This window comes from Plectropomus leopardus, chromosome 18, assembly GCF_008729295.1.
Source record: "Plectropomus leopardus isolate mb chromosome 18, YSFRI_Pleo_2.0, whole genome shotgun sequence".
In the NCBI taxonomy this organism is placed as follows: Eukaryota; Metazoa; Chordata; class Actinopteri; order Perciformes; family Serranidae; genus Plectropomus; species Plectropomus leopardus.
The window spans coordinates 16,010,456-16,038,128 of record NC_056480.1 but is presented as its reverse complement, the minus strand read 5'-3'; the positions used below and the strand labels follow the sequence as shown (position 1 = coordinate 16,038,128).

Below are 27,673 nucleotides of genomic sequence, written 5' to 3'. Positions count from 1 at the left end.
TGAATGTTTAAAAGAAAAAGCTTTCCACCGTTGACTCATCTGCAGGTCATTTGTGATAGTAATGAAGTGAGGTCTGCATAATAAAGACAGAGAAATCTTGAAAAGATGAGTGATTAGTTGACAACCTTTATTAGTCCTCGAGTCAGGTTTTCCTTGAATTAGTTTTTAGTAACAGTTAAAAAATTGTAACTGGGGTGGAGCATGCACGTGTCACTAGTAGTACAAATTTTATATTGGAAAACCATCTCAAGGATTTCATTCTTCTCTTTACAGCTTGCGACAGCTCTTGGCACAAAATTTGCACAAAATCATTTCTTTTGATCAGAAAACAATCAAGACTTGAACCCAGTTCATCTCCTAGCAACTACTTCATCCAATGACGAGACAGCACAAGGAGATCAAAAGGAGCAGTGCCTCAGTCAGACATTTAACAGCCTTGTAAAACATACGCTAATCATACATTGCTGTAGCCAACACTTTTTCACAACTTTAATTAAGCCACAAACAACACATCAGTATGATTTAGTAGTATTTCTCCACAGACAATCTATTCCTGCTATACTGACTTTTTAATTATTTAGATTTTTGCTTACATTTGCATATGTCAATTGTGCTTTTTCTTCAGTATTTTTGCTGTTTAGGGCAGCCATGCTTTGGCGCAGCTCTATGAAGCCTACAGGGGGCGTCTCTCAGTGAGCAGGTGATGGCTCTCTTCGCTGGAGGGGAAGAGAGCCTCCTTCAGACGGACCATGCGACTTCTGACCCCAGCACGGCCACAGGCATCCTCCACCAGGGACCTTCGAATGGGACGGTACACCTTGTAACGCCTGGGAGAGAGGTAAGGGTTGACAGGTTGGAAAAGAGGGACACAATTAGTGCTGGAAATGAGACAAAAAGAAATGGCCCTTGGATATCGTGTGTGGAAGCACAATTCTTAAAAACTTTTTCAACCTGGATCCTCTTTTGCCATGTTTTTGTATCTAAGTGATCAATGGAGACAACCATTTTTGGAACTGAGAAAGACCGCCTCAGCTGCAGCTGCAAAACAGGCTTCAGTGTAATTCCAAGGGGCAACTGCATTGTAAATGTATGTACTTTAACTCTTTGAGACCTGAGAAAATTGGCTTGATTTTTTTCAAAAACATGGAAAAAAGGCAATGAGCAGTGAAAAAAGAGACGACCATATAAGTTTGTTACAAATAAGTAAAAAGTACAAGAAATTTGCCACAAAATTGGTAAAAAAAAAAAAAGAAGCAAGAAAATAGAAAGAAAAAAACAAACAAACAAGCAAACAAGACTGAATTATGATAATTCTGTGGCATCATTTAAAATATGTAATTATGTTCTTTGCTTGACATTTTCCTAAACTTTATAAGAATAATTTTCTAAATCCACCAATTTCTTTCAGTTTGTGGAAAATTTCTTACCACTTTGGCTATTGCCTTTTTTTTTTTTTTTTACCATGTTTTTGACATAAATTGCACTAATTGCACTCAGGGTTCAAAGGTTTAAATACTTAGCCAAAGATGAGCAATGTTGCTCCAAGTTTTAAAGGGTTAAAAGTGCTTGTTGTTGCCACAAAAAAACTAGTTATAATAAAATGACATTGCCAAGAATCGTCCCAAGCTTGGCACACCTGAATAAATAAGTCGGGCCACATTGGGTTGACCAAATTGGCTAAAACTCTTAATGATTGAGATGAGATTAATGACACTTCAGAATGGGGATGGTTTGTTTTGCCCGATTCTCGCTATTGACAGCTATCATTAGGCCGTTACCAAAGAGACCTGGTCCACCATTGGCCCAAACTTGGCACCAGTCATGCCACTTCTGGTTGAGACTCAAGATGACGTGGAACGAGACCACCAAAATTGGTCCAAATACTCTTCAGTGAACAGGGTCAATGTTGAAAAATACAGACATTTCTCTTTAATACTTGTCAGTTATACAAGACTACTCACTTGCAGACCAGATAGGCAATGAATGCAAAGACAGCCACCAGCACAGCAGTTGAGGAGAGCACCACCTCTGCAGCATGAGAAGTCTTGGACACTGCGAGGACAAGAGAGCAGCAGTCAGAGGGACAGAACACATGAATCTTTCCGCTTCCCACAAAGCTGCTAGTTAAAGAGAATGGATTGTAAACATGTAAGATATTAGAGCAAATGTCCATGTGTAACTGACCAGGTGCATCCTGGGACTTGTTGATGGTGACGGTGGTGGTGGTCAAGGTCAGGCTCCTGGAGTCCTCCAGGGTGATGTTAACACAGTAGGTGCCAGGCTCCGGGAATGTTCGCGTGAGACGCACCTCACACTTTGATAATGGTGGCACGTCATCACACATAATGCCACGCACCTGAGTACAGGTGGGGTCTGAGACGATGGTGCAAGCTGATGTTGGGATGCTGAGGATAAGGGGATGGAGAGATGAAGGGTTAAATCCTTTTCTTTATCTAACAGCTTTTTCAAAATGTTTTTATTTGTAATTGCCGTAGCATTAAACAACTACATGACATCTGTAGGAACTAGAGCATTGATACTCAAGTTACAGCCCACTGGCCAAATCACCCAACCATTTTCTATTTCACAATAAAAATAAAGTGATTCACACTGGGAATAGTTTTTGAACTGTTAGTATACATAAGATGCCAGAGTGCATAAAACAGCACCAGAATAGAGCTTGTTTGTCAAAAAGGTGCCAGTGGAAGATCCCCGCACTCCCCGACAGTAGTCGTAGCTAAGCCCCTAATGTCCTAAACTTCTAGAAACATCCTAAAATCATCGAAATGTTTGAAAACCCTAGAAACCTTCTAATATCCTAGAAATCCCCTAAAAGCCCAGAAATCCCCTAAAATGCTAGAAATCTCATAAAATCCTTGAAATGTCTTAAAACCCTAGAAATGTCATAATATCGAACCATCCTAAGATCATAAAAAACCTCCTAAATATCCTAAAATCCAAGAAACCTCCTAAAATCCTAGAACTGCAACTCACCTCTTGTCATTCTGCAAAAGTGGCCCCCAAGCAAAGCAAGCTGAGTAGCTCTGGACTAGATGGTGTTTTAGTTTTCACAGATGGACTTCTAATTGTGCTATAACTTGATTATCTAATCATCTCTAATTTCATTGTTGACTTATCATAATTGTGAAACTCTGACTGTGATTTTGTATCACTTAATCCGTATTTAACTGTTGATCATTAATCTCTGTGTTGTACTAAATTATTTTTATGACCTAGAAATGTTTAAAGCATATGCTATATGTGCATACTAAGAGAAATTAGTGTCACTTCAGGACACCTGAAACCTTTCTGGAGATACAATTTTTGGTTTCCTCCAACAGCAGTCAAGAAAAACACTAGTGTATTTAACATGCATATAGAAATGATATACTCACTTGCCCAGACATTTCACCAGAAAGCTGATGTCAGTTTTGGACACTCTGGCAGCCGACACATCCACGATGCGACTGTTAGGCTGTCTCTTCAGTGCGTACTTGGGCTCTGTGGGGAACAGATTAAGGCAGTTGGTTTTAGAACGGTAATCACTTTCTTGTAACAATAAAATCATATATGAGTGCTTGACTCCAAAGGAGTCAGGAGGGGGAAAACTGAACCATAACAACGAGTAACATTTTGTTGAAAAAGTCCTCCCTTCCCATAAAACTGTAAATACTAAATCGTGCTAGGCTTTTTTTTGTTGTTGTTATTTTATATGATTTGAGCAAAAAAAATCACCTGAGGATTCAATTTAGGGCACAAAAGGCCAGTTTCCAATGACCACCACAGTGTGGCTCTTCACCCTGCTGACTGGCTGACTGGAGCTCTGTTCTGCTCAGTGGAGCTGGCTGTCCTCTAACAGCTGGACAACAGTAACGTTTTTAATCTCTATGGTGTCTACTTGCTTACTTGAAAATTACAATGAAACAAAAGGATTAGAGCAGCATTTGAGTAATTATAATATTAATATATTTAGTAATATATTTGACCATGTGAATAATAACATATCCTTACCATTGAATTGGCTTTGTGCCATCCTTGTGACATAATAATAATAATAATATTACTACTACTACTACTACTACTACTACTACTACTAATAATAATAATAATAATAAAATCAGCCACACTTCAAATTCTGAGGCTGTAGGGATGCTCAACTTGCTTTGCCCTAGGGCCACTTTTGTGAAATGACTGGAGGTCAGGGGCCTGCATGTTAGTAAACAAACATTAACAATATTTATTTGTTTTTTGTTTAACTTAAATAAATGTCCTGTATTCACACATTTTGAATTATTTCCAACATCTGCTATCCTCACGCATCTTTGTCACAGCTGTCACCTCATGTACATTCAGAGTACAGAGGAATTATTTTATTATTATTGTGAGTAAGAGAGTATTTGCTGTCCCATCCAGCACCCTATGCGGGGTCAGATTTGGCCCACAGGGCTTAAGTTTAGCATCACTGCTGGAGAGGCACTTCAGTTCTTTAAACTGAATGCTAACATCAGCTTGTTAACACGCTTGAACTGGCAAGGCTAACATGCTGATGCTCAGAAGATATAATTTTTTTTACAATGCATGCCATCATAGTTTAACATGTTAGGATGTTAACATTTGATAATTAGCAGTTACCACGTCTGAGGATGATGTCATTAGTTTTGCGGGTATTTGGTTGTGAATCAATTGCACAATAGACAAAAATACATTCTGCCGTAATGATGGCATTAGAGGAAAAGTCAGTGGAAATTCATCCTCTTGGTACCTTGAATGTCTTGTCAAAATTGAGCTACATCATTATTCCCTTTTTAAAAATAAGGATCATGCTATTCTAATAATCCACCATGTTTTTCCGATGATGTTTTTAAAAGCTGCAATGTCTGCCAAAATGTCTGACATTGGTGTCATCTGATGGCAGTGTCATAGCACCAAATGACACAGTGACAGACAGCGATGCCAGCTTACCACTTACCAATGATGGTGATGTTGCCTGTGAAGGTCCCGTGGGCGTAGCGGAAGCACCCATTGCTATTGAGGCGCCTGGTGCGGCGCGAGGCCAGTGCAGTGGGGTAGGACTCTGGGGTTGGCAGGGGCTCAGTGGTGGGCATGCCTGTTGTCATAGCAATGGGAGAGGAGGCGGGAATGGGCGGGGTGCTGGGTGGCACTGAAACAGGAAACAAAAGTCGCAAAACATGGACTCACCTGATGTGTTTATTGTGCAAGTATTTTAAAGTCAAGTTATTGGGTCTTCCTTAACATTTCTCAGTCAGTCTCACTCACTTCCTCTCATATACACACAAACAAACACTGTTAGCCGTGGAGCTCACCCTGTGTGGTGTCCATCTTGACAGTGGCAGCGTGAGTAACGGGTGGAAGTGTGGGAGCCTCTGTAGGAAGACAGACAGGAATACAGTTTGACACATCTACTTTTGTGGGGTAACACTTCAATGATCTCTGCAGGCAAAGTCACTTCTTGTTTTGGCTTGACCTTCAGAGTCAGACTGCAGGACCAGTCGAGTAAGAGCAGTGGTCCAGTGCCCTGCCCAAGGATAGCTGCTTTCTGCTTGACCTGGTCGGTTTATCAGACTTTTTCTTACTTACCTTTTGTATGAAGCATGCATGTAGTTTGTCTGCTTACACACTGTATAAAATCATGTTGAATGTGCTTATTGCATTAAAAATTAAACTTAGATTTTCAACAGCAACTTTTATTTTACTTTTACTTTTTATTTTATTTTATTTTATTACTTTCGTTGGTTTTAACTGTACTTTTTTATTGGTTTAATTCTATTTCCAGTTCTTTTATTCGTTTAAATTCATATGTGTTATCCTCCTTGAATTGTCAAATTTTATAATTTATTTTTTTCAGTTCTGACTCACTCCCTTGTGTCTCATATTGGTTTGTTCTTCAACTCAATTATTATTTTATGAGTTTTTATTTTTATTTGAATGGATTTGATCCACTTTTATGGTGAGTTGACGGCTTTGTTGTGTGCTTGCAACTTGTACCTCACACTTTGTGCTTCCACTGGGACTGAAATGTGCTATAGAAATAAATAGTGTTTGTTCCTGTTTGTTTGACTACATGTGCATGAATGAAGTGCCAACATACTCACTTGCTTGAAACATAGAGCATTAAATTCTTTTGGCAGTGGTGTCCGCAAATGGGGGCCAGGAGGAGGCCATGGCCCGAAAATACTTGCAGACTAGCATTACTGTGTTTAAGAGTCTGTGTTGCACTCATTTTTAAGCTAGCAAAGGTTGTGGTATCATATGAGACTAGACAACCTAAGACATCCATTGGTACCCACTATGTTGGCATAGTTTGTCAGGAAGAGGGCTAAATAAAGCTCCAAAGTTAGCCTAAATTTTGGCGCAGGACCAACTGGCATGCTGATATTGAAAGGGGTCCCTTGAACTCTCACCTCAAGATATTTGGATGAAACTTGGTTCTGTGGGTATTCACAAGTCTCCCCTAAACTTGAGAAGGCTTTTTCCCAGAAAATGTTTTGTTCCTTATAATCAATGTACTCCCTCAAATTAAAACTGTAAATTTGTCTTTATAAGGAAAGGACAATGGGTCAATTAGAAGAACAATGAATGGTCTAACGTAGACAAATAACAAAGGATTGTTGTTGAAATCAAAATATTAACTGTCCTGTATTAATTATATACATCAGATAATAATAATAATACTAGTGTATATACTACAACAGCATAGTCGTGTTTCTGGAATACAGTTGTGGCTTTTGGTTTTGATTTGCCGCCCCAGGATTTTTAATGGCCCCATATGGCCGCCCCTATGAAACATTTCAAGGGGCGCCACTGCTTTTTGGCCTGATCAACTTTAAAGCCACTATGTGTAGGATGTGTTATCTCTGACCTGGCACTGTATGTGTGTGTCCAGTACCTGTTGGAGGTGGTAGCGAGGAGCTCCTCTGAGTCGGGGTGGCAAGAGTTGGTGGACACTCTATAGGGAACGCTGCCTCCACCACCAGCTTCACGCTCATTTTCCCCAGCGTGCTGTAGGTGTGTGTGGTCAAGTCACGGTGTGTCACCAGCTGGTTCCCATCTCTGAAGTCCCAGATATAATCAACAGCAGCTGCGGTTTTCAGGTACCCGCTGGGGTCATGAAGCTGGACTTTGAAGACCACGTCCTCACCACGGAAGAAAACATTCTCTGACTGGTTGACCGCAGCCTTCTGAGAGATGTTGACCGCCACTGGGATCTTATCTAAGAGAGAGGGTAGTAATAAATAATTCATCTTCCAGGTTTCTCCCCCTTTGTAACTGTCTGTTTGGCTGAAAAACTGGAGCAGGCAAAGATGAAAGATGAATGTGTGTAAAACCTGTGACGTAGAAGACTGTGTTATCAGTGGTGAGGGGGCTGTACTTCCTTCGCTCACGCTTTCTGTAGACCATGACCTCGATGACCTCTGCACCCAGAGGGATGCTTGTGGTGTTGATGGTCAAACTGGAGGAGGAGCCGTCACATGTCTCGTAGTACTGGCCTGAAGATGAAAGGACAGTAAAACAGTTACTTATTTTGTTTTTGCGATTGCAAGTGTGCAAATCTGTAAATCTGTCTCACCCAGTGTGTGCCACACGTAGACGTAGCTCTTACGCCTCCAGTCGTTGCTTTGAGGGAAGGGCTTTCCATCGGGGAACACATTGCATTTCATCACATCTGTACACTTTCCAAAGCCATAGTCGTCCAGCCAGGAAGTCCAGTTATACACGTAGCCAGAACGCACCTGTCCATTGGCTGCTCAGAGGAGAAGAGAGTAAGGTTATTGAATGAATGAGTGAATTGGTTTGATTTCTTTGAAAAACCTTGGGAGAGGCCAATGAGAAGCTTATCAACACTTGGCCCAAAAAAAAATAGCAAGAAATTAGTAAAAAGTTACAAGAAAATTACCTGAAAATAAGCACAAAAAGAAAAGTTAAAAAAGACTGTAACATAATTTTCAATATACAGTTATAATGATTAAAAATATACATTTTTTCTGGACATTTTTCCCTACTTTTTTGATAATTTTCTACCCCCCCCCTCCCCCCCTACTTTTTGGGTCATTTCCTTCATCATATTTTACTAATTTCTTGCAATTTGTGTGACATTTCTTGCCAAGTTTGTCATTGTCCTTTTCACCATGTTTTTGAAAGAAATTAAACCAATTAGGTTTCAAAGTGTTCAATAGCCTGTGACGGGTGTCTGAATGCAGCACAAAAATACTGATGCTGAACTATGTTTTAAAGGACTGAAAACCAAAAACACTAAAGCTGCACTAATTTATACTTTTACATCAACAATTGGTCAAATGGCACTTTTATTGTGAAAAGAGTTGCTCATAGTGGCAGATCATGTAGATAATGATCTCCCGACACTGCAGTCCACTTCAGGTGAATGGACCATTTTGGCCTCTTTCAGATAATTCTTTTGGTTTTATGGACTGAAACTCTAATATTTTGGTTTAGTCTGTTCATATCGCATGTGTAGTGCATGGATTGTTCTGTTATGATCCGTCAGGGGCATGCTCAGTCTCAAACTGTGTGCACCATTTTTCAATAGTTTCCAGGTTGAATGACATGTTTCCTCAAAACTGTGTGAAAAGGTGCACAACAGACTTTGAGGTAAGTTTTCTCCTGTTTGGTGGCTGTGTCAGTCAGCAGTGACATTAACATAAATCAATTTCTGGTATTTTTTTTTTATTATTGTACATAGATTTTTTTGTTTGTTTCTACTCCACACTTGCTCTATCAATGTAGATATAACTTAATGAAGCCCCTCTTTTATTAAATTGAATAAACCTTGCAGTATTTTAAGGCAGTGTGCCTGCATAACACAACATTGTTTAACACAGTGCTGTTTATGTATAAATAAACATTTTGCAACATTTTGTTGTGGCTGAACGCAGCCCAGGTGTCTCTCTCCCCCTCCCTGTCTGTGTGTGCATGTGTCTGAGTGTGAGTGGGTGTTACAGGCAGGTGGTGGTTCCTGATTGGCTCCTTTGAAGGGATGATCTCACCGGATTGGTCCAACTGTGTCACATGACTTTTTAAAACCAGGATGACAATTCTTCCCTCCTTTTCACCTCAAACACCACAAATGCCAGCATCTAGATTGTGTATTTTGTGAGATTCTGTGTAAGTAACTTTACAGGCAAGCCTTTCACTACCAATGCTTAGTGTAATTCAAATTAGTAACTTTGTTTGATGTTTGAGAGCCGGTTGTTTAGTTTTTAATTTGTGATTTAAGGCTTGTTTTGCAGAGAACTGGGCAATGTTATTAGTTAGTATTCTTTTGATTATTTACTGTAAACATAGTAAAGTAGTTAAGCAGGAGAGAGAAGCCCTTTTGTTGATCATGCTTTCCCTTGTTTCATAAGATAGATAAGATAAGTTGGATAAGAAGCTTCTCTTTTGTTTAACTTTTGTTTTTGGTTGGGTAAGATTAGGGTCGACAAGAGTACTTTTGAGAGTGCTTTTCAGCACAACAACTCAAACCACCTTTTTTTCTAGCAGCACAAAGCAAGTGTTCTTCAGCAAAATGTGTTTGATAAACCCGCTGTATTCTACCTGCTCAGCACCAAACAGCAGACAGACACAATTAGTGGTTGGTGAACATACAGAACCAAACATTTCCTTCAAGTGTTGGTGGAGACAAAAACCAGAGCTGAAGGAAAATGAAAACTGGACAGACTCTGAATGAATGCTAATGTTGCCCTTTGTCTGTTGAATGTTAAATGCTGTGTTCACGCTACCGGTGTCTTAAGACTCAGGCTACAAGTCATTTTCAATGGAAGCTAGTGACATGAAGCTACAAAGTGACACCTGACACTTGTCGTTGCATGATGAGTTCGACGCACTACAAATCAAAGTTGAATTGGCCTCCAATGACGCAGCGAAGCCCTGCTTTTTGTTTTACCATATTCCCATGATGACAAAAATGGCTTGGGCAATGCTTCAGTGTCAACTCTGTGACAATGTGGCTGGCCAAGCTGCTTTGTCGCTCATAATTAAACAGGTCATTAACCCATTAGAACCTGGTTTGGCATCAGTTATGTTTTACTGCTTTCAGATTTAAAGCGATGGAACCTGAAAAATTTGATTTGATATCTTCTGAAAACATGGAAAAAAGCCATTGAGTACTTTGGCAAGAACTGTCCAGAAAATTGCAAAGAAAAAAGTAAAATTGGTAAAATGTGACGAGAAAATGGCTTGAAAATAAGCTGTGGGGAAATTATTAGATATTATCCAAAAAAAAAATGTCCTGAAACAATATTTGTACTATTGTGTATTTAAAGTTATGTTACAGAAAAAAAATATATTTTGCACTTTCGCAGGGTCATTTTCTTGTCTCCTTTTGTTTTGTGTGTTTCTTTTTAGCCATATTTTCAGGTACTTTTCTTGTAACTTTGTTTTACTAATGTCTTGCTAATTTTTGGGCCATTTCTCGTTAAAATGCTCATTGCCTTCTTCCCATGTTTTTGAAAGAAATCGAGCCAAATTGCTCAGGTTTCAAAGGATGAAAAGGCAAATGTTTGCCATCATATCAACTTCTTTAGGATGATAATATTTCAGTTGTATGTTTACAGTTTGTTGCGTTGCCACCAAGTGGTCAAAAAACTGAATGAATGCTTCTTTAAGTGTTCTTGTTACAGACTGATAAAATATAATTCTGTGACTTTTTTTTTGTCTGTAGGGTTTTGTATGGCTGTCTAGTATGATGCAGTGGTGTTTTATGATGGACGATGATGTAATGTGTTCGGGGGCGTGGCCTGGCCGGGCTTTTTGGCAGCACCTGAGGCCTCGAGCTCCATACCATCCTCACAGTGCTCATCCCAAACAAGGTCCCCATTGGCATCCTCCTTCTGGCATGGAGGGTACTCCAGCTTTGCAGTGAAGGAGATGCAAGAGCCGTTGAGAGCCGGGCTGTCACTGGTCAGACGAACTTTGGGTTTACCTGCACAACAGTGGATGTTCCAGGTGAGTAACTCAAAAAATAATCGAGAGAATTCAGAGAGAAAAATGACTTCACTCACCTCTGTGGTGTGTGAGCTCTTTTAGCTTTGGGTTTAGTGGAGGGTAGAGGTAATCATCCCATGGGTTGGTGTCAGGATCCCAGCCAGGAATTGGTGGAATTGGAAATGGTAACTTTGCTGCATGCTTGTGAGGGAACATGTCAGCGTATGCTGGAGAGAGAAAATAATGCACATATTAAGACTTTTCAAGCCTCTTAAAATGTTGTGAGGATCACTGAGAAAAACTGAGAACTTATGATTGTCCAGGAAGGGCCACCTTGTGAAGTGAAAACTTTTTGTTTTTAAATGTATTTGTTTTAATTTAATCATGCACATTTGGAGGAATTTATTAGAAAGTTCCCTTACCTTTTATTTTGGAAAATGTCAACAACAGAAAATGTCTTATTATAAACCAAGTTCTGCTTTAAGTTTATTTTGCAAACATCACTTATTTATGTGTGAGGGCATGATTGGCTTTAAACTAAAATCTAATGTTGCAATTATTTTATTTTTTTATCATGGTGTGAACTTTTTCTGTATCACCTAATATACAGCGTAGAAAGTAATGAAAACCCATGAAACCTGTATCAAATTAAATGGTCTGACACCTTGAATGGAGAGATTTACCTGGGAATCATTTTGAGGAGCAGATTTCTAAATGATAATGATGAGATTGGTGTTTGTCTGTAGTAAGATTTAAATGACATGTTTTCAGTTGAAGCTCCCTGTGACTGTCCTGTGTTAATTATACACATAATTCCCTGTGTGGGAATATAGATGGTGAGCGATAGCACTCAATAAACACATGAAACAGACAAATAAGGTTTGGAAAATTTGAAATAACATTTAAACACCATCTTTTCTTTGAGGGAGATTAAAATAAATTTGATGGCAAAAAATATCACCTAACTTAAACATATCATCATCTTGAAGGACTTTGTGATCCCAAAAATGTCTTTTATTTTATAATTGTATTCCTCTTTGAATTTTATGCTTTTGTTTCTGGCTTGTGTCTTAATTTTGAGAAGATGATATATTTTTAAGGATGGCAGACAAAAACAACAAATTCCATCCATGTAATTTGATTAAAGGAAAGTTTGTGGCAACACTTTTGTGTAAGCAGAACTCTGCAGATAATCAGGCAGTGGCTTAGCAAACAAAGGCAATATAATATGCAGTTCTTACAATTTAAAAAAAAAACAAAAAAAAACTTTTGTTGATTGCTATAGATAACGTGTATCAAATGTATGTTTTGGGATTGTTTCAGGCTTAATTCTCCTCTTTGGAATCCTAAATAACACCAGCTGGATATTATTATTATAGAAATTGAAAAGGATTTGCCGTTTGAAGGTTCAGATATATTCTGTTTATATGGATGTAAAGTCGCTTCTTCTGTGTAGACAGTTTTCTGACCGTCAGTCAGGGAACACGCCTTAATTAAGCTCATGAGACTCTGAGTGCAGAGAGCTGGAAACAGCAACTGTGAGACAAACATCGGATATCAAAAGTCTGTTTGACAATTAACTGCGACATAACCATTTTACCCCAAGGCCCTAACTTTAAATCATTTCTGTCATTTCATAATATATACTTTGATTGAAGTAGAAGATATGAGTCTGTAGGTCATATTTCTATAGCATATTTTGTCATGAAAAATTGTTCAGAATTATCTTATAACTTTAATTAGGCGAAAATCAACGGACTAACTGTAAAGCACTTACTTTTGCGTCCATCAACTTGATAAACAAAGTAGGCACAGACCAGGAGAAAACCATATCGCAAGGCGTCCATTTCCACTCTTCTGCAAAAAAAAGTCAGTATATTTAAAAAACAAAAAACCTGACCCCCTCCTCAAAATGCCCAATAAAGATAATAACAATGTTCACGGACTGAGCCTGTCCCTGTCTCTACTCGTCCAGCTCCACTTCCCTCTGTTTGTCCTGATGTTCAGTAATTTAATATGGGGGCCGCTGAGCGCACAAACATGTGATGTTTCCTAACAGGACGCATCTCATCCCTTATTAAGTCTCCTGGATGCAGGAAACTCATGAGAGACGAGATGCGCACGGACACGCAATTTGCGCACGACCGCTCTCCCTTTGCCCCGATGAGGAACTATAAGGCTTTTAATTTAAAAGAGCGTTTAATCGAAAACTGCTTTTGATGTCTTTGATTATTGATTTGTCGTTAGTCTATTGTAAATGTGATAATAATATTTTGATACTTTTATAAAATAGATTTGCAACACATTTCTCTCCATACGTTTATTTTGAGATTTTTGTCCATGAACTTTGATTTGATCAGATTTGATTTTAAATTTTACTGGACCAAAAATAAATACTGTTTTCATTTCAGATGCAAATAACTGGACTATTTCATACGAAATACATCTTCCACTTATATTAGGCTATCTCTTGCCCAATGGGGAAAAAACTGTTTAACAAAAATGACAAACGTGCCTAAATTTGTAGAATAGGCTATTACATGTAATGTACATAATTGTATAGTAGAGATCATTTTTAAAAAGATGCCATTCGTGTTTCTAGCTTAGATGCCTGTTGACCCTAAATGTCCAGGAGAGCACATGACTATTATTTGATGCATTTGTCTGATCGCGCTGTGTCACGGTGAAGACGCACCGCACCCGGCTGGTGCGTGAGCTGTGAGGTCCGAGCAGGGTATTGCGCCACAGCTGCACCCACGAAAGCAGAAGGAAGGCGTATGATGTGGGGCAGAGTTGTGATGATTTTCAACAAAATCCAACATGTGATTAACGTCATTATTTCAGCGGGTCTTCTGCTGTCACAAGGAAGAGTTTGGAAACTGCAGCATCGGGCTGATGTCTTAAACTCATTTTTTTTTATACAAAAGTCAAGGGAGGAAAAAAAACGTTTTTCATCAGTGCTGCGACACAGAGAGAGCAAAGTCTGATTTGTGATCATAACATCTTTTGTGTGGAATAATTGGAAAACATGCAACTATGTTTAATTTACTTAAAGTTGCGATTGTATTCCCTCAATAGACTATTGTGAATGTAAAAACAACCATTTGTTACTGATTTGGGCAACAATTTCAAAGCCGATGAGAATCAAAAGAGGGGACAAGAGAGATTTTTAAACATTAGAACAGGAGGAAGCAACTTACAGTGAAGAATAAATTCTAATATCCATATTGATTGGTGCCAAGAATTGAAAAAACAAACACTGCAATGACAGTAGCCTAAATTCACCCACGTCTTTACTATTCAATTAGGAAAAAGCTACACGCTCATATAAAATATAAGGTGATCGTGATGATGTGTGTGTGTGTCTCTCATGCTTCGTGACAACAGATAATAACGCATTTCAATGATTTCCTAAAGATGAAGTCAAGTCCATAAAAGAGCTGTGAGACTTTTTTTGGCATAACACTGCAATTTCATTAAGGGCTGGTAACATCAGTCAGACACAAACAGCAAACCCAAGTTAAGCCTGCTGAATAGATTTCACGTGTGATCATGTGTTATCAATATAACGCCAATAATCGCGCAGTTTATCGTGAATTCATGAACAAAACCTCAAATCTGATTTATTCATTCCATCTCCGTGACAGCGAAGAAAAATCCATCCACTGATGTAGGCCACGACGAATGACCGAAAGCTCCGGGAAGAATCTAGTAGGTAGACACAGTTAGATTCCTTTAAATTGGTCGAATAAACAAGAGAAGCAGTAAAAAACCGTCAGTACTGTTCGTAATCCAGTAGAGGGCAGCACCACTCCGCAGCTTCTGATGCCCTGTAGGACAGCTGAGGAAGTTAGTGTGGCACTTCAAGATGTGGTACACACACACACACACACACACACACACTCACACTCACTCAAATCAGATGAGACCAGTTGGCGTAACTGTAGATGCCACATGATTGCACAAACTCAATTACCTATTACTGAACATCACTTTGTACAATATAACTAAGTAAAATCACAAACTATTACAAGGCAACAGTCAGTCAGTCATTTTCTGTAACCGCTTGTCCTCGTAAGGGTCGCGGGGGGGCTGGAGCCAATCCCAGCAGTCATCGGGCGGATTACAAGGCAACTAATACTGCACAATTCTTTAGAGCATATGGCTGCAACTATGTTTTATGCTTATTATTTATTAGTTTGCAGTTTATTTTCCTCATTTTATTGATCATCCTTTATCTGTAATATGTCAGAAATTGTGCACTGACAGTTTCCAGAATCCAAGGTGACATCTTCAAGCAAAGGTTGGATCAAGTCGATGTTGGTCACAAATCATTTACTCAAGTCCCAAATCCTAAAATTTGAGTTTCCACCACTGAACCAATATGCCCTTCCCCAAATGCAATGCAATTTTAATGAGGTGATAAAAGATTACAATTATAAACATCATGAATGCTATTATGTATTTACCTGTCAAGTTGAGTTGCAAGTCTATTTGAATTTGTCAAGTCGAGTCTGAAATTCAAGTCTGTCTTGAGTCCCAGTCATTTAAATCGAGTCCACACCTCTGTGTTTAAAAACCCAAAGCAGTTTCCAGGCATAAAAGGTTACAAAAACAAACATTCAGTCAAGAAGCTGGAACCACTTATCTATTGACATTTTTACTTAATAATTGGTCAGTTAATCAAACTGCTGCAGATTAATTTCCTGTTCATGGACTTTTAGACTTATCAGCTAGTCGGTTTTGGCTTAATCTCAATCAAACAGAAGTTACATTGGAAAACAGAAATATGAATGAACAACAACCCAGATATGCAACATGCAGCCAAAAGTTACTGTTATTCTCTCTCTCTCTCTCTCTCTCTCTCTCTCTCTCTCTCTCTCTCTCTCTCTCTCTCTCTCTCTCTCTCTCTCTCTGTACGCATGTGCGTGCGTGCGTGTGCGTGTGTGAGGAGGATACATGTGAGTACTTGTCGTGCCTTCTCATTTACAGCTCTGGCTTCTCCTTGGATGGAGGAATGTAGGCACATTCCTGAGAATGTGGACTGGACCCTGGACCGTGTGTGTGTGTGTGTGTGTGTGTGTGTGTGTGTGTGTGTGTGTGTGTGTGTGTGTGTGTGTGTGTGTGTGTGTGTGTGTGTGTGTGTGTGTGTGTGTGTGTGTGTGTGTGTGTGTGTGTGCGTGCGTGCGTGCGTGTGTGTCCGCGTCCGTCCGTCCATGCTCTCTCGGTGTTTATGTGCGTGTCTGTGAATGTGCTGGCAGTGGAAACTTCAATTCAGAGTGTGTTTTGGCTGCAGCACGGGACATATGGGAGTGTTCACTGTGCAGCACTGGAAATACATGCAGACTTTCTTCCTTTTCAATCTTCAGGCTTATAAACATTATTCCCACAAGAAGAAAGAAGTCAAGAGCTGGTCACTTCTCTCTGTCTCTGTGGTCTTTCATGTCTCTTTCATTTCCACCCCTGTGTGCAACACCCTCATCTTGTTGCTCTGAAGCCCTGCTTTGCTCTTTCAACTTCTCAATCTGTCCCTCCAGGTGTCCCCCTCCCTCCTCTGTGTACTGTAATCATAATCATCAGACGCCTTTCTGCCTTGTCATCCTGTGACAAGGCAGGGGAGATGAGTGTCTTTGTGTATCATTGGAGGGAGGCAGCTGCTAATCCCACCCACCCAGTCAGACAGAGCAGCCCCACCAGGATGAGAAACTGGTCTCCAACACATCCAAACTGGCTTTAAGGCTCCCACTGGCTGCACTGCCGAGCATAGGCCTTTTACAGCTCCAGTCAACCACAACACAGAACAGAGATTGTGAATCAGGCTGACACAGATGGTCTTCATTTCTAGTGATGTTGTGAAGAAAATTTGGGCACGGTCTGACCTTTTGTTGGCTGTCACCACAAAGAAAACATCACCCTGAGGTCACTTGGAAAATGCATTAGGAAATTATTAGACCTTTTCCATTGAAACCTTACATGACTTTTGGGTGTTTCCCTTAACCCTTTGAAACCTGGAGTGACATTTTCTTTATTGTACTGCTTTCAGACACCTTTCATAAGTAATTAAACCTTTGAACCCAGAGCAAATTAGTGCGGTTTCTTTTTTTTTTTTTCAAAAACAAAAAAAGGGGGGGTAGTTAGTGGAAAAATGACGTTTATAATTATTATTATAACATTTCAAATGTCACAGAATTACTATATTGTTTTAATCACTTTTTCCAAGTCTTGTTTGATTTTTTTTAACCCCCACCTTTATTTCTTTTTTCGCCATCTTTTTTAATAATAATAATGACTATTATTAATAATCAGAATAATTATAATAATTATTATTATTTCCTCAGAGTTTTTTTTAGGTATTATCCAAGTGTCTTGCGAATTTTGGGGTCATTTCTTCCTTTGTTGCTCATTGCCTTCTTACCATGTCTTTGAAATGAAGCCAATTTGTTCAGGTTTCAAGGGGTTAAACTTCTCATAATTAGATTTTGGTGCCACATGCTGCGTTCAATTCAATGTGATAAAGTAGGAAAAAACTATTTACCAGTCGCCAAACAAGTGGGAAAATTCCAGTAGTAAAAAAAAAAAAAAAAAATCTAACCAAAACTTACTGAAGCCATTGTCTCCATTCAGTTGAAAAACAGCAGCCTGCGCTGCCAAGATATCCTCAGAGAACCAGGGAGATCGAAGCTGCGACCGCCCCGCTTCCCGGCACCGACAGACGGTCATGGGACTGGGAGGCCCGCCGCCAGCTGGCCGGAGAGAGCATCTTTGATGTGTGACGCACCGGAGAGACGCCTGCACCAAGCCGAGACTCTTTCTCTCTCACATACACACTCACACTGGAGGAAATATAAAAACACTGCCTCATTCCACTGCAATGTGGGCTTATTTATAACTTAATGTTCGCTCTGGTGGGAAACATCCCGAGTTTTGAAATTTGGAGTTGCATGGCAGGAATACTGGCGCCATATGATATTAAAATTAAGTCACGGCCATCAAAATACTCACAAATACATATTCTTATGCAGCTTTGCAAACAAACTGAATGTGTGTGTCGGCCGGGTTTTTTAAATCAGCAGTTAGTATAAAAGGGTTTTAAACCCTGTTATTATCTGAGCTATTGTTGCGTTGAGAAACGGCTCAGTGGACAGGTGTAGGAGCAGGTGGATGTATCAGGTGCGTCTTCAGATGAGGTGAAATTTGCGCGGGCGTTAGGACCGCGGGATGAGCTGGATGAGAGGCACCTCCACCCTGAGAAGAAGTTGAGGGTTTGTCTTGAACCTGCCTTGTCTGTCTGCCACTCGTGTCTCTGGTCTGCTGCTCAATGGATGCAGCGCAGAGCACTGATGGACGAGATATTATTTTTTCTAGTTTTTTGGATAATCCCTGTCGAGTCTCATCACTTAAGTGAAATGTAACTTAAAAATTGAGTCAAAGCTCAAAAATGGGGAAGTCAAGACTCCTTTCTCCTCTGCGCTCTTCATCATGAAGCTGTGGGGCAGAGCTACAGCTGTCCGGAGGAGGGTGCTCTGCCTCTGGCTGCTGCTCCTCGGGTTCGCCCTGGTTGTTCTGGCGCTGTCGGACCTCTTTACTGGGGACCGGGACCACACTCATCACAAAGCTGGCCCTCCCCTCCGCCCCCTCCATGGGATTCCCAACGCACCGGACCTAGAGGTTATCGTGGACTCCCGGGACCCGGCATTAGAGCTCGGTGTAGATCTCGCCCCGCTAAAATCTCTGCAAGAAGACCAGCTTTTATTCGTGCCATCGACACAGGGCACCAAGAACCCGCCGCAGCAGAAGAAGGGCAGTTATAAGGTGCTTCTGCCCGGAGCGAATAAGGATACGCGCGCTCCTGCGCCTCCGACGCACGGTGAAATGGGGAAAGCGGTACGGCTACACCTGGAGGGCACGGAGAGGGATATGGAGCTTTCCGCGCTGCAGAAGTACGGTTTCAACGAGGTGGTGAGCGAGAGGATTTCACTGCATCGCATGCTGCCCGAGGCGCGCCATCCGGAGTGAGTGCACGGCGCAGTATCCAAAGCGCACGATTGAAACAATAAGCCAAATCGTTTGCGCTGAAATGATCCCACATGGGTATTAAAGCGCGTTTAAAGTTATTGAAGTGGTCGTTTTGACAGTGTGAATTTGTTTTCCACTTAACAGGTGTTTGGGGGAGCAGTACAGCGAGTCACTACCGTCAGCAAGTGTTGTTATCTGTTTCCATGATGAGGCTTGGTCCACGCTCCTGCGCACCGTGCACAGCGTGCTGGACACCGCACCCAAACAGTACCTGCAGGAGGTTCTTCTGGTGGACGACCTGAGCCAGCACGGTGAGTCCATCCATCCATCCATCCATCCATCCATCCACACTGTAAAACCTGAAAAGACAAATAAATAAAATAAATTTAAAAAAGCAGTTGCATTGAAAAATGCAAGTTAATATACTGGTACTTCCAATCTGTTTTATATTAATTATATCTAATTGTTAAGTTTACTTAAAATTGAGTTAGCTTTACTTAATTTTGTAAAGTTTTTGCAACTTTAAAATGACAAGTTTAATTAAATCAATCAAACTTTTAGCAACTTGAGTAAACCAAGTTCACTGAGCTACACATCTGGATTCTGCTGGTTGCAAACTAGTCAATCACATTTGTATATTCTTCAACATATTAACAAAACAGAACTTTCAGATCTCCTAACTTCATCATTGGCAAACTTGTCTTTGTGATGATCATGTTGAGTCAGACTAGCTTAGTTTACTGCAGCTGCTAACAATTAGAGCAAGGTAATTCCACTTGTCATTTTTAAGTTGCAACAACCTCACAAAATTAAGTAAATACAGCTACATCTTTAATAAATCTAACAATTAGATATAAAGTAATCATAAAATAAGATTAATGATTATATTTATTTTTCTTTTCTCAAAGCAATCGGGTTTTAAGATTATTTTATGTGAGATCAACTTTTCAGATTTTACAGTCCATTCATCCATCCATCCATTCATCCATCCATCAATCCACTTGACTTGTACTGACTACATGTCCAAGTTTAGTTTAGTTAAGGTTATTAGGATCCCCATTCACTAATGCCCAAGCATCAGCTAATCCTCCTGGGGTCTGACACATAAAAAATACAATATAATAAACAGTTACATATGCTATATACATTCAAAGATCAAATTACATACAAAACAACAATGAGAACAAAAAAATTAATCACATATCAAATGTGACACACTTCAAACAATGTCCGCAAACAAGATTTCATAATTTCATCATGTGATTTACTGTTCGTTCATGCAGTTAATTGCATTAAATACTCTTTTGATTTTTTTCTGAATAGTGACTGTGATATTTATTTTAACAACACGATTTGGTAAAGAGCTCCATCCTGTAATGTCTCTGTAAATTAGAAAAGATATGAGGAGCTTTGTCCTTGTTCTAGGCGGTAATACATATCCTGAACTGGCATGTCTTGTCTGATAATTATGCTCACTATGATGTACTCTTCTTGATCAATAAAATTGTGAGGTTTCTTGTTGTTTAAGACATTACTGAAAAAGTTCAGAAGACTATTGGAATCTTCTGTCATTTCTTCTGTCTACTCACTTCTCAGGTCACCTGAAGAGTGTGCTAAGTGAGTATGTGTCTCATCTGGACGGGGTGCGTTTGATTCGTAGCACCAAGCGCCTGGGTGTTGGAGGGTGCCGCACTCTGGGCGCTGCCAGAGCTGCAGGGGAGGTGCTGGTGTTCATGGACTCCCACTGTGAATGTCAGAAGGGCTGGCTGGAGCCACTGCTGGAGAGAGTGGCTCAGGACAGGTGCTATTAACTCTATTTATCTACAAAGATAGTGAACAGCAGTGCAAGATTCTTGTTCTTCTAATGCATACTCATTTATAAAGCTCATTATCTTGTTGATTGAATGCCAAAATTTAAAATGTAAGATAGCAAGAGTTTTGAATGAAGAAAAATTAAGATCCAGACAAACACTTGATTGAGAAAAAGCAGCAGCTGTGCCCAAACACTGTGTTCTGCTGTTTGACAGATCCACTTAAGAGAAGTGGGAAGATGGAGGGCTCTGAGTTATCAGTTGTCCTCACTCATTAGTAAGGCACTGGTTACATGTGCTGTGTGTGTATCCAGAGCTCAGCTCTCATGATTTGGCTCTAGTCTTGTGTCTCAGGCTGCCTGCGGCGTGGCTCTAATTAGACTAGGTAATTAGGCTGAACTCTCAGACCTGGAATCTGCAACCACTCAACTCTCTCAGCCACATGTTTGACCCTTCTCCCATTTCTCGCTCTCTTTCTCCCCCCTTTAATCTCCTCATTCCATTTCCTCTGAGCATCACTTCACACATGGCCTCTTCTGAGAAATATTTCAAATAACATATGTGAACCAGAACAGACCCCAACAAAGGACAGTGAGTCTCTAAACTTGGCTTCAGTGACATAAGCCTGAGACACACTTGGATATAGACAAACACACACGTACATGCACACTGCTGAGAAAACATTTTTTCTTTCTACAGCACCAATCTCACTGCACACTGTCTTTGAATAATAAGTGAAAATGTTGGCTGGACAGGAATTTTAAATGTCCTTGTTCTTCCAAAAATCTTTGACTGACAGAAACATGCCTCTCATTTATAACATCAGCCTCATTTTGAATCACCCTACTCCAAGGGTGTAGATTTCATTTCAAAATTGGAACAGGGGGTTATGGGGGGTCCTCTGCCAGAAAATTCTGAGCAACAATTGATGTCTTGCTTCCTGGTGGTTTTTCATGTGCATTTTTGTATCAAATCAAATGTCAAAAGTCCTCTGCTCCTTTCATGTTCTCAATGCTCATGTTCTAAATATTGAGGAGAAAATGCCCCCTGCGTCCCCCCTTAAAACTGACTGTTCGAATGGATGTGGTGTCTCTGTGCAGGACCAGAGTGGTGTCCCCCATCATGGATGTGATAGATTGGCAGACCTTCCAATACAATGCCACCCAGTGGCCGGTTAGGGGAGTGTTGGACTGGAGACTAGACTTCTACTGGGAATCGAACCCTCCACTGCAAGACAAGGACCCAGACTCAGCTGTTCGACCTTTGCAGTGAGTTGATAGCAAAATGATATCAGGGCTTTCATGACACGATTATTAACCTATAACAGTTGAGTTTTACTGAGAAGTCATGTCGAGGAAGATCTGATAAAATTAGCTGTTATCTTTTTATGTTTGTGAGTGCAGATTGATGTTGATCTGTACATCATTTAATTTTTTTTTTCTTCTTTTTGGCCAACGTTTTCTACCATCAGGGTTTGGAACCCTAAAGTGATTGCAAGCAGGACTATAGGAGTCATGACATAATAAACAAGTTAGAAAAGTAAATAAGAGAAAAACATGTATTATGTAAATTTAGTTTGTTTTTTCAAACACTTTCTCTTATCTGTACAATTTTCTTGTGAAACCTCGTGTAGTTCAACCTCTTGAGGCATATTAAACATTTTCTGATTAACAAACAAAGGAGGTAAAAATCACCCCTTGCTTTAAAGGAGCAATGTGACAGATTTAGTGGCAGTCCAGTGATGACGACTGCACGTTACAACCAGCTTATAGACTTATCTAATGTGCCAAGCTTGAACTGCCGGTTAGGATTCCTGAAGTATTTAATGTTCAGGAGGTTTTTACTGGGAGCTGAATTGTTCGCAGAGGTCTCTTCCTCTCTAAAACAAATGCACCAGGTGATTAAAACAAATAAAAACACTGAATACAGCAGTTTCATGTTACCAATCTGTGTTTTTACTGTGCTGTTCGGCACAACACAGATGAACTTCTAACTATGATGGCCGACATGAATGGCCCTTTCTAGAGCCAGTGTTCGGTTTGTCCTTTCTGAGCTACTGTAGCAACTATAAAGGACTCCATAGATGAGGACTTGCTCCCTATGTAGATATAAATGACTCACTGTAAGGTAACGAAAACAGAACAATTCTTATTTAAAGTGATTATACACTGAAGAAAACACGCTTATTGTATTATATTCCATTTCTTCCAGTGTATCCCCCAAAATCTTACACACTGAACCTTTAAATGCTCATAACTCATAGATATATGTAACTTCTGACAAGGAGTGTGATTTGTTTTAAAGGCTCAGAAGCCAAAATGGTAAGGAACACTTACTGTACAGTATGTGATGGGATCTGTTTGTCCGTACTAATTAATACTCTGAAGTTTGTAATATCCCTCTGCTCCAGTGACACAGACAAATTTTCCTGAGTTTGTTCTTTCCCAGTAAAGTGACGCTGATTCTGTCTCCAACAGGAGCCCAGCGTTAGGAGGTGGAGTTGTGGCCATGGACAAACATTTCTTCCAAAGTGTGGGAGCCTACGACCCTGGGATGCTGCTGTGGGGAGGGGAACAAATTGAGCTGTCAATCAGGGTAAAGCAAAAAATACATGACAATATATATGTTATCGTCTCTCCATCAAAATTCTTCATTTCACCTCCTCACCAGGACAGAGAGATGACAGATTTTTGTTTTTCATCTGAAGTCACATGAGCTTTTTTTAGTGATGCTTTGCTTAGTGATTCAGTTGCCTTCTGTCCGGGCTCAGGAATGTGGTGCTGGGACATGATGCCTTTTGCAAATGGAAATCTCAGGTTGAATAGTGGTCTAGGAATGTCTGGGCCATTTGACAAATGCTCAAGTATGAGAGCAAAATGTGACTTGACCACTTGTTTTCCCATGATGATCACTGAAAGTAATCTTTTGGAATCGTAGCATGTTATTTGGCAGATTAAAATGTAAAAAAAAGCTGCAATTTATAGCGATAACAGTCAATATGCAACAAAAGATTATATGTGCACCAACATGCAAAACTTGTCATACTCTTCTACAGGGGTGTAAGAAAATATCAAAATACTTCAGTGTTGCAGTATTATGCTTTATGATACTCTATTGATTATCAAGAACACTTTTTATTTTTTTAGTCTTTAAAGCAGAGATTTGTGGTGGTGGTTCATTTTGTGTTGTGTTTCAACCACTACATAGCAGTGTTGCAGTCTATCTTCAGCCATTTGACTCTTCCACTCCGATGTAACAACATATCTTTAGTGTAAACACAAAGAACACGGGCCCATGAAACCTGAAGAGGGAATGTGTCTAGCTCCTAAAGATCTATTTTGAAAAATTGCAATATATCACCTTGCTTACAGTATCACAATATATTAGAATATATCAAAACATAGTCTCTATATCGTGATACATATCACACATTTTCCTACAAAAAGTAATGCACCAAAATTTGAAAACATCCCATCATGTAATCATGAGGCAGTAATTTGTGTATAACCCACATATTTAGGTTATATATAGTAGTAAAGAAGGAAGTGGTGGTCCTCAAGGAGGCAGGTTGTTGTGGTGGATGGGTCACAAAAAACAGAACTTTCCCCGGGAGACTGGTGTTCAAAATGATGTGAACTTTGGTGAACGTGAGTCATTGTAAGCTACATCTTCGCCATGTTTTTTTCACCCTAAACCTAACCTCTAACTTTTTGTTCAGCACATTAATTTCCTGTTAAGTACATAGCGTCATTTGTAGGCTGCTAATTTGTAGGATATCATATGAACCGTTGAATCACGCAGCCCCAATGTCCTGCTGCTTTACCGAAAAGGCACACAGAAACAGAAACTACAGGGTTTCAAACCTGTTTATTGCTATCCTAGGTGTGGTCATGCGGGGGCTCCATGGAGGTGGTTCCCTGCTCCCGTGTGGCCCACCTGGACCACCACCACCTGTCTTACAGCTTCCCAGACCAGGACCTGCTTCAGAGGAACAAGATCCGGATTGCAGACACCTGGATGGACGCATACAGGAAGATTTTCTATAGGAGAGACACACTTGCTCATTTCATCAGGCAGGTATGTGTGTTTAGTGTATAGGATTCGGTCAAAGGATTATTGAGTTTAACATATACAAAAAAGATCTGAGGACGTAATTTTATTTCAACAATATTTTTATTTGGGGTTTTCAATTACAACAGATAATACATATAAATTATACACAAGCCTTGGCAGCCAATACCATAAAATGAAAAGACAAGCACAAAACACAAAGAAAAAAAAATAAAACAGGTGAAAAACAGAAGTTACAGTGATTACAATTTACAGAAATCTTGAAGATTACACAGGCTATAACACTTTATGTTCTTATTTCCAATTGCCTCGACCCAACTCCTGTTTTTGGTTTTATTGATCTTAATCAACATTTTGTTTCAAAAAACTCCATGAAGCTCCTCAGATATTATGATTTTATTTCTTTTCTGCAGTCAGAGAGCCCAAACATCACAGAACGTCTGCGGCTTAAGAGGAGTCTGGGCTGTAGGAACTTCCACTGGTACCTGACTACAGTTTATCCGCAACTTTACATCCCCCAGGACAGACCTGCACTGTCAGGAGAGGTAACACGCACACATGCACACACACGCACACACCGGATTTACAGTACTCATTGTTGGACATGACAGACTGATGTGTTGCCTTTGTGTCTGTTTCAAGCTGTACAATGTTGGCACCGGCAGCTGTGCAGACTTCCCCCGAGGGCAGGGACAGCAGGGTGGGGCCATGACCGTAGCACCATGCAGTGGGACAGGCAGCCAGGTAACTATGACAACAGTTGTGGAAATCAAAGGCTGACAGGTACCACGCAGTGGCAAAGATGATCTCTCTTGTCATCGCAGCACTGCGATCTAAACTCTGACTTTGAGGTGCGATGGGGTCCCATGGGGGCTTTGTGTTTGGATGCCAATGGAGAGAGGGTGGTCTTATCTCTGTGCCCTACACACAAACCAACCGCCAGCAGACTCCAGTGGAAGTTTATAAAGGTAGGGAAGATGGTTAAACCTTATTGTCGTACCTCTGAATGGTTATATTTGCTCGCGGTGGGCGTTTGGCTCACTTGGTGTGTCTGTTTTCTGCTTCAGCTGAGCGGTCAACTAGTTCACCAGCAGTCTCAGTTATGTCTGGAGGTTGTAAAGGAAGGAGGGCTCTCACAAAGCAGCACAAAAGAAGTCAACACCCAAACCAAGACAGGAGGTCTCTTCCTGCGCCCCTGCACCCATCACCCCAGACAGCAGTGGCACTTTGAGCAACTAGTAGCTCCTAAAAGTGCCTGACATAGAAAGCACAAAGTGACTGATTGATTTGCAAGATGTGAATCCCACGCAAATATTATGATATATGTGAGATACATAGTGGCATATACAGTAGTGAAATGGTGTAAATCAATACACAAAATATAACATTTTGCTTCACTTTGCCACTTTTCCCTTTTGTTCCTGTTTTAAGGATTGCAAATACAATTTAGTGTGGTTTAATAATAAACAACAGATTATCTGAAATAATAACATACATGATATGATTAATGAAGTCTTTATTTAAAACATTTTTTTTAGGAATATTATTGTATTTATGTACATTTAATCATCTAAAGTGTGAAAAACATGTAGAGAATTTAATTCATGTGTAAATGCAAATCACATTAAAAACAAATACATCTCTATAAACAGAGCTCAAGTTGGATGGAACTGATTAAATAATAAGGAGACTGGATAAGTATCCATCATAAGACAGTACCAAATATAAATCTATGGTAGATTTTTGTGTATTAGAGATTTTTTCTGGAAAAAACGTTCATGTAATGCCTGGCCACACGCTCCAAACAAATAGGGAGCAGCTCTCTTACCATTTTTTTGATCTAATAAATAAACAAAATAAACCCACAAAATGTCAAGAACCGGAATATTCCTACACCTATTTTTCTTATTATAGTAAACAGAAAGCTACAAATGCTCACCTTTTAAATTCAAATTATTTCTTTCACAGAACTAAGACAAGCTTAACTACCTTATTAACTAATCATAAAACGCACTTCATTCAAACACAACAGAAACAAAAAACCACTAAAGACTTCTCAGTTAGTCTTTCCACTGTTAAAACAACCACCAGCTGTGGTTTGATTAAAACAAATCTTTTATTCGCCAAGTTAGATGTGTAAAGAGACTGTCTCTAATGTTACACACTGTTTTCCCCTGTTGTCCTCTCTGCCCGCTGAGCAGGAGCTCTCTCACTTCTTCTTCGGAGGCAGGAAGTAAAATTAGCAACAACACCTCCCCCTCCTAAATTACTGGTAAGAAATTGGGTAGAACTGAACTTTGCACTGAAAAGTAATTTCCTGTAAGCTTTAATATTCAGGCATCCACGTACTTTTGGCCACTTCTGCATGACATGCGTTAAAGTCCCTGCAAACCCAGGTGTTTTCACTTATTCTATTGATTATATCTGCTCAGTGGTGCTATTCATTCCCATTTCTACCCATCATAGTAGGAAAATCCCAGGTGTTTCTCATCACATGAAAGATGGCTCTGTTCTCTTCAGGTGTCCCAGTAAGCCATGACAGTGTGACAGTGAGCCAGTGTGCACAATACCAGGATTATTTATACCTGTGCTTTTTCCAGTGTGACACAATAAAATATGCTCATCAAAAAAACAAACATAGGTACAACCAAACTAGCAGTTAGAGATGTCAAATGGTCTGTGCTGTAGTCCTGATAAAAGGTTCAACAAAATAAGTGAAAACACTTTTGTCATTAACTTTCCCTGAATGTTGTCATCTCTATCTTAATGTGTTTTGGATCACTGCACTCTTGTAAATTTATTTTTTACAGTGT

General features: G+C 39.9%; 2 protein-coding genes across 3 annotated transcripts; one reads left to right on the top strand and one right to left on the bottom strand.

Moving 5' to 3' along the window:
- Window positions 1–106: 106 nt before the first annotated feature.
- Window positions 107–12,980, bottom strand: gpnmb (glycoprotein (transmembrane) nmb). 2 transcript variants are annotated; one of them, XM_042506676.1, is made up of 12 exons: window positions 12,740–12,980; window positions 11,040–11,189; window positions 10,799–10,960; window positions 7,589–7,762; window positions 7,347–7,508; window positions 6,908–7,231; window positions 5,325–5,384; window positions 4,970–5,161; window positions 3,396–3,501; window positions 2,185–2,405; window positions 1,962–2,052; window positions 107–827 (listed from the first exon to the last, which is right to left on the bottom strand). In XM_042506676.1, exons 1-12 carry the CDS (start codon window positions 12,807–12,809, stop codon window positions 674–676), a joined length of 1,866 nt encoding a protein of 621 aa, XP_042362610.1. In that variant the 5' UTR covers window positions 12,810–12,980; the 3' UTR covers window positions 107–673. The 2 variants fall into 2 exon arrangements, with proteins under 2 accessions (XP_042362610.1, XP_042362611.1); XM_042506677.1 differs by having other exon boundaries at window positions 10,820–10,960; window positions 12,740–12,979.
- A 5,316-nt stretch (window positions 12,981–18,296) lies between these two features.
- LOC121958074 (polypeptide N-acetylgalactosaminyltransferase 15-like) lies at window positions 18,297–26,163 on the top strand. Its single transcript, XM_042506934.1, has 10 exons — window positions 18,297–18,974; window positions 19,123–19,289; window positions 20,575–20,779; window positions 21,890–22,057; window positions 23,267–23,384; window positions 24,672–24,866; window positions 25,274–25,405; window positions 25,503–25,604; window positions 25,685–25,828; window positions 25,928–26,163. Exons 1-10 carry the CDS (start codon window positions 18,442–18,444, stop codon window positions 26,117–26,119), a joined length of 1,956 nt encoding a protein of 651 aa, XP_042362868.1. The 5' UTR covers window positions 18,297–18,441; the 3' UTR covers window positions 26,120–26,163.
- Window positions 26,164–27,673: the final 1,510 nt, after the last annotated feature.

Excerpts from the sequence above, each read along its gene's own strand:
- gpnmb (XM_042506676.1), bottom strand. The coding sequence starts at position 12,809 with ATGGACGCCTTGCGATATGGTTTTCTCCTGGTCTGTGCCTACTTTGTT. Across the intron at positions 7,509-7,588 it reads CTACGTGTGGCACACACTGG|GCCAGTACTACGAGACATGT; the intron begins GTGAGACAGATT and ends TTTCATCTTCAG. Across the intron at positions 2,053-2,184 it reads CAAGTCCCAGGATGCACCTG|TGTCCAAGACTTCTCATGCT; the intron begins GTCAGTTACACA and ends TTGTCCTCGCAG.
- LOC121958074 (XM_042506934.1), top strand. The coding sequence starts at position 18,442 with ATGAAGCTGTGGGGCAGAGCTACAGCTGTCCGGAGGAGGGTGCTCTGC. Across the intron at positions 23,385-24,671 it reads AAATTGAGCTGTCAATCAGG|GTGTGGTCATGCGGGGGCTC; the intron begins GTAAAGCAAAAA and ends TTGCTATCCTAG. Across the intron at positions 25,829-25,927 it reads TCCAGTGGAAGTTTATAAAG|CTGAGCGGTCAACTAGTTCA; the intron begins GTAGGGAAGATG and ends TTTCTGCTTCAG.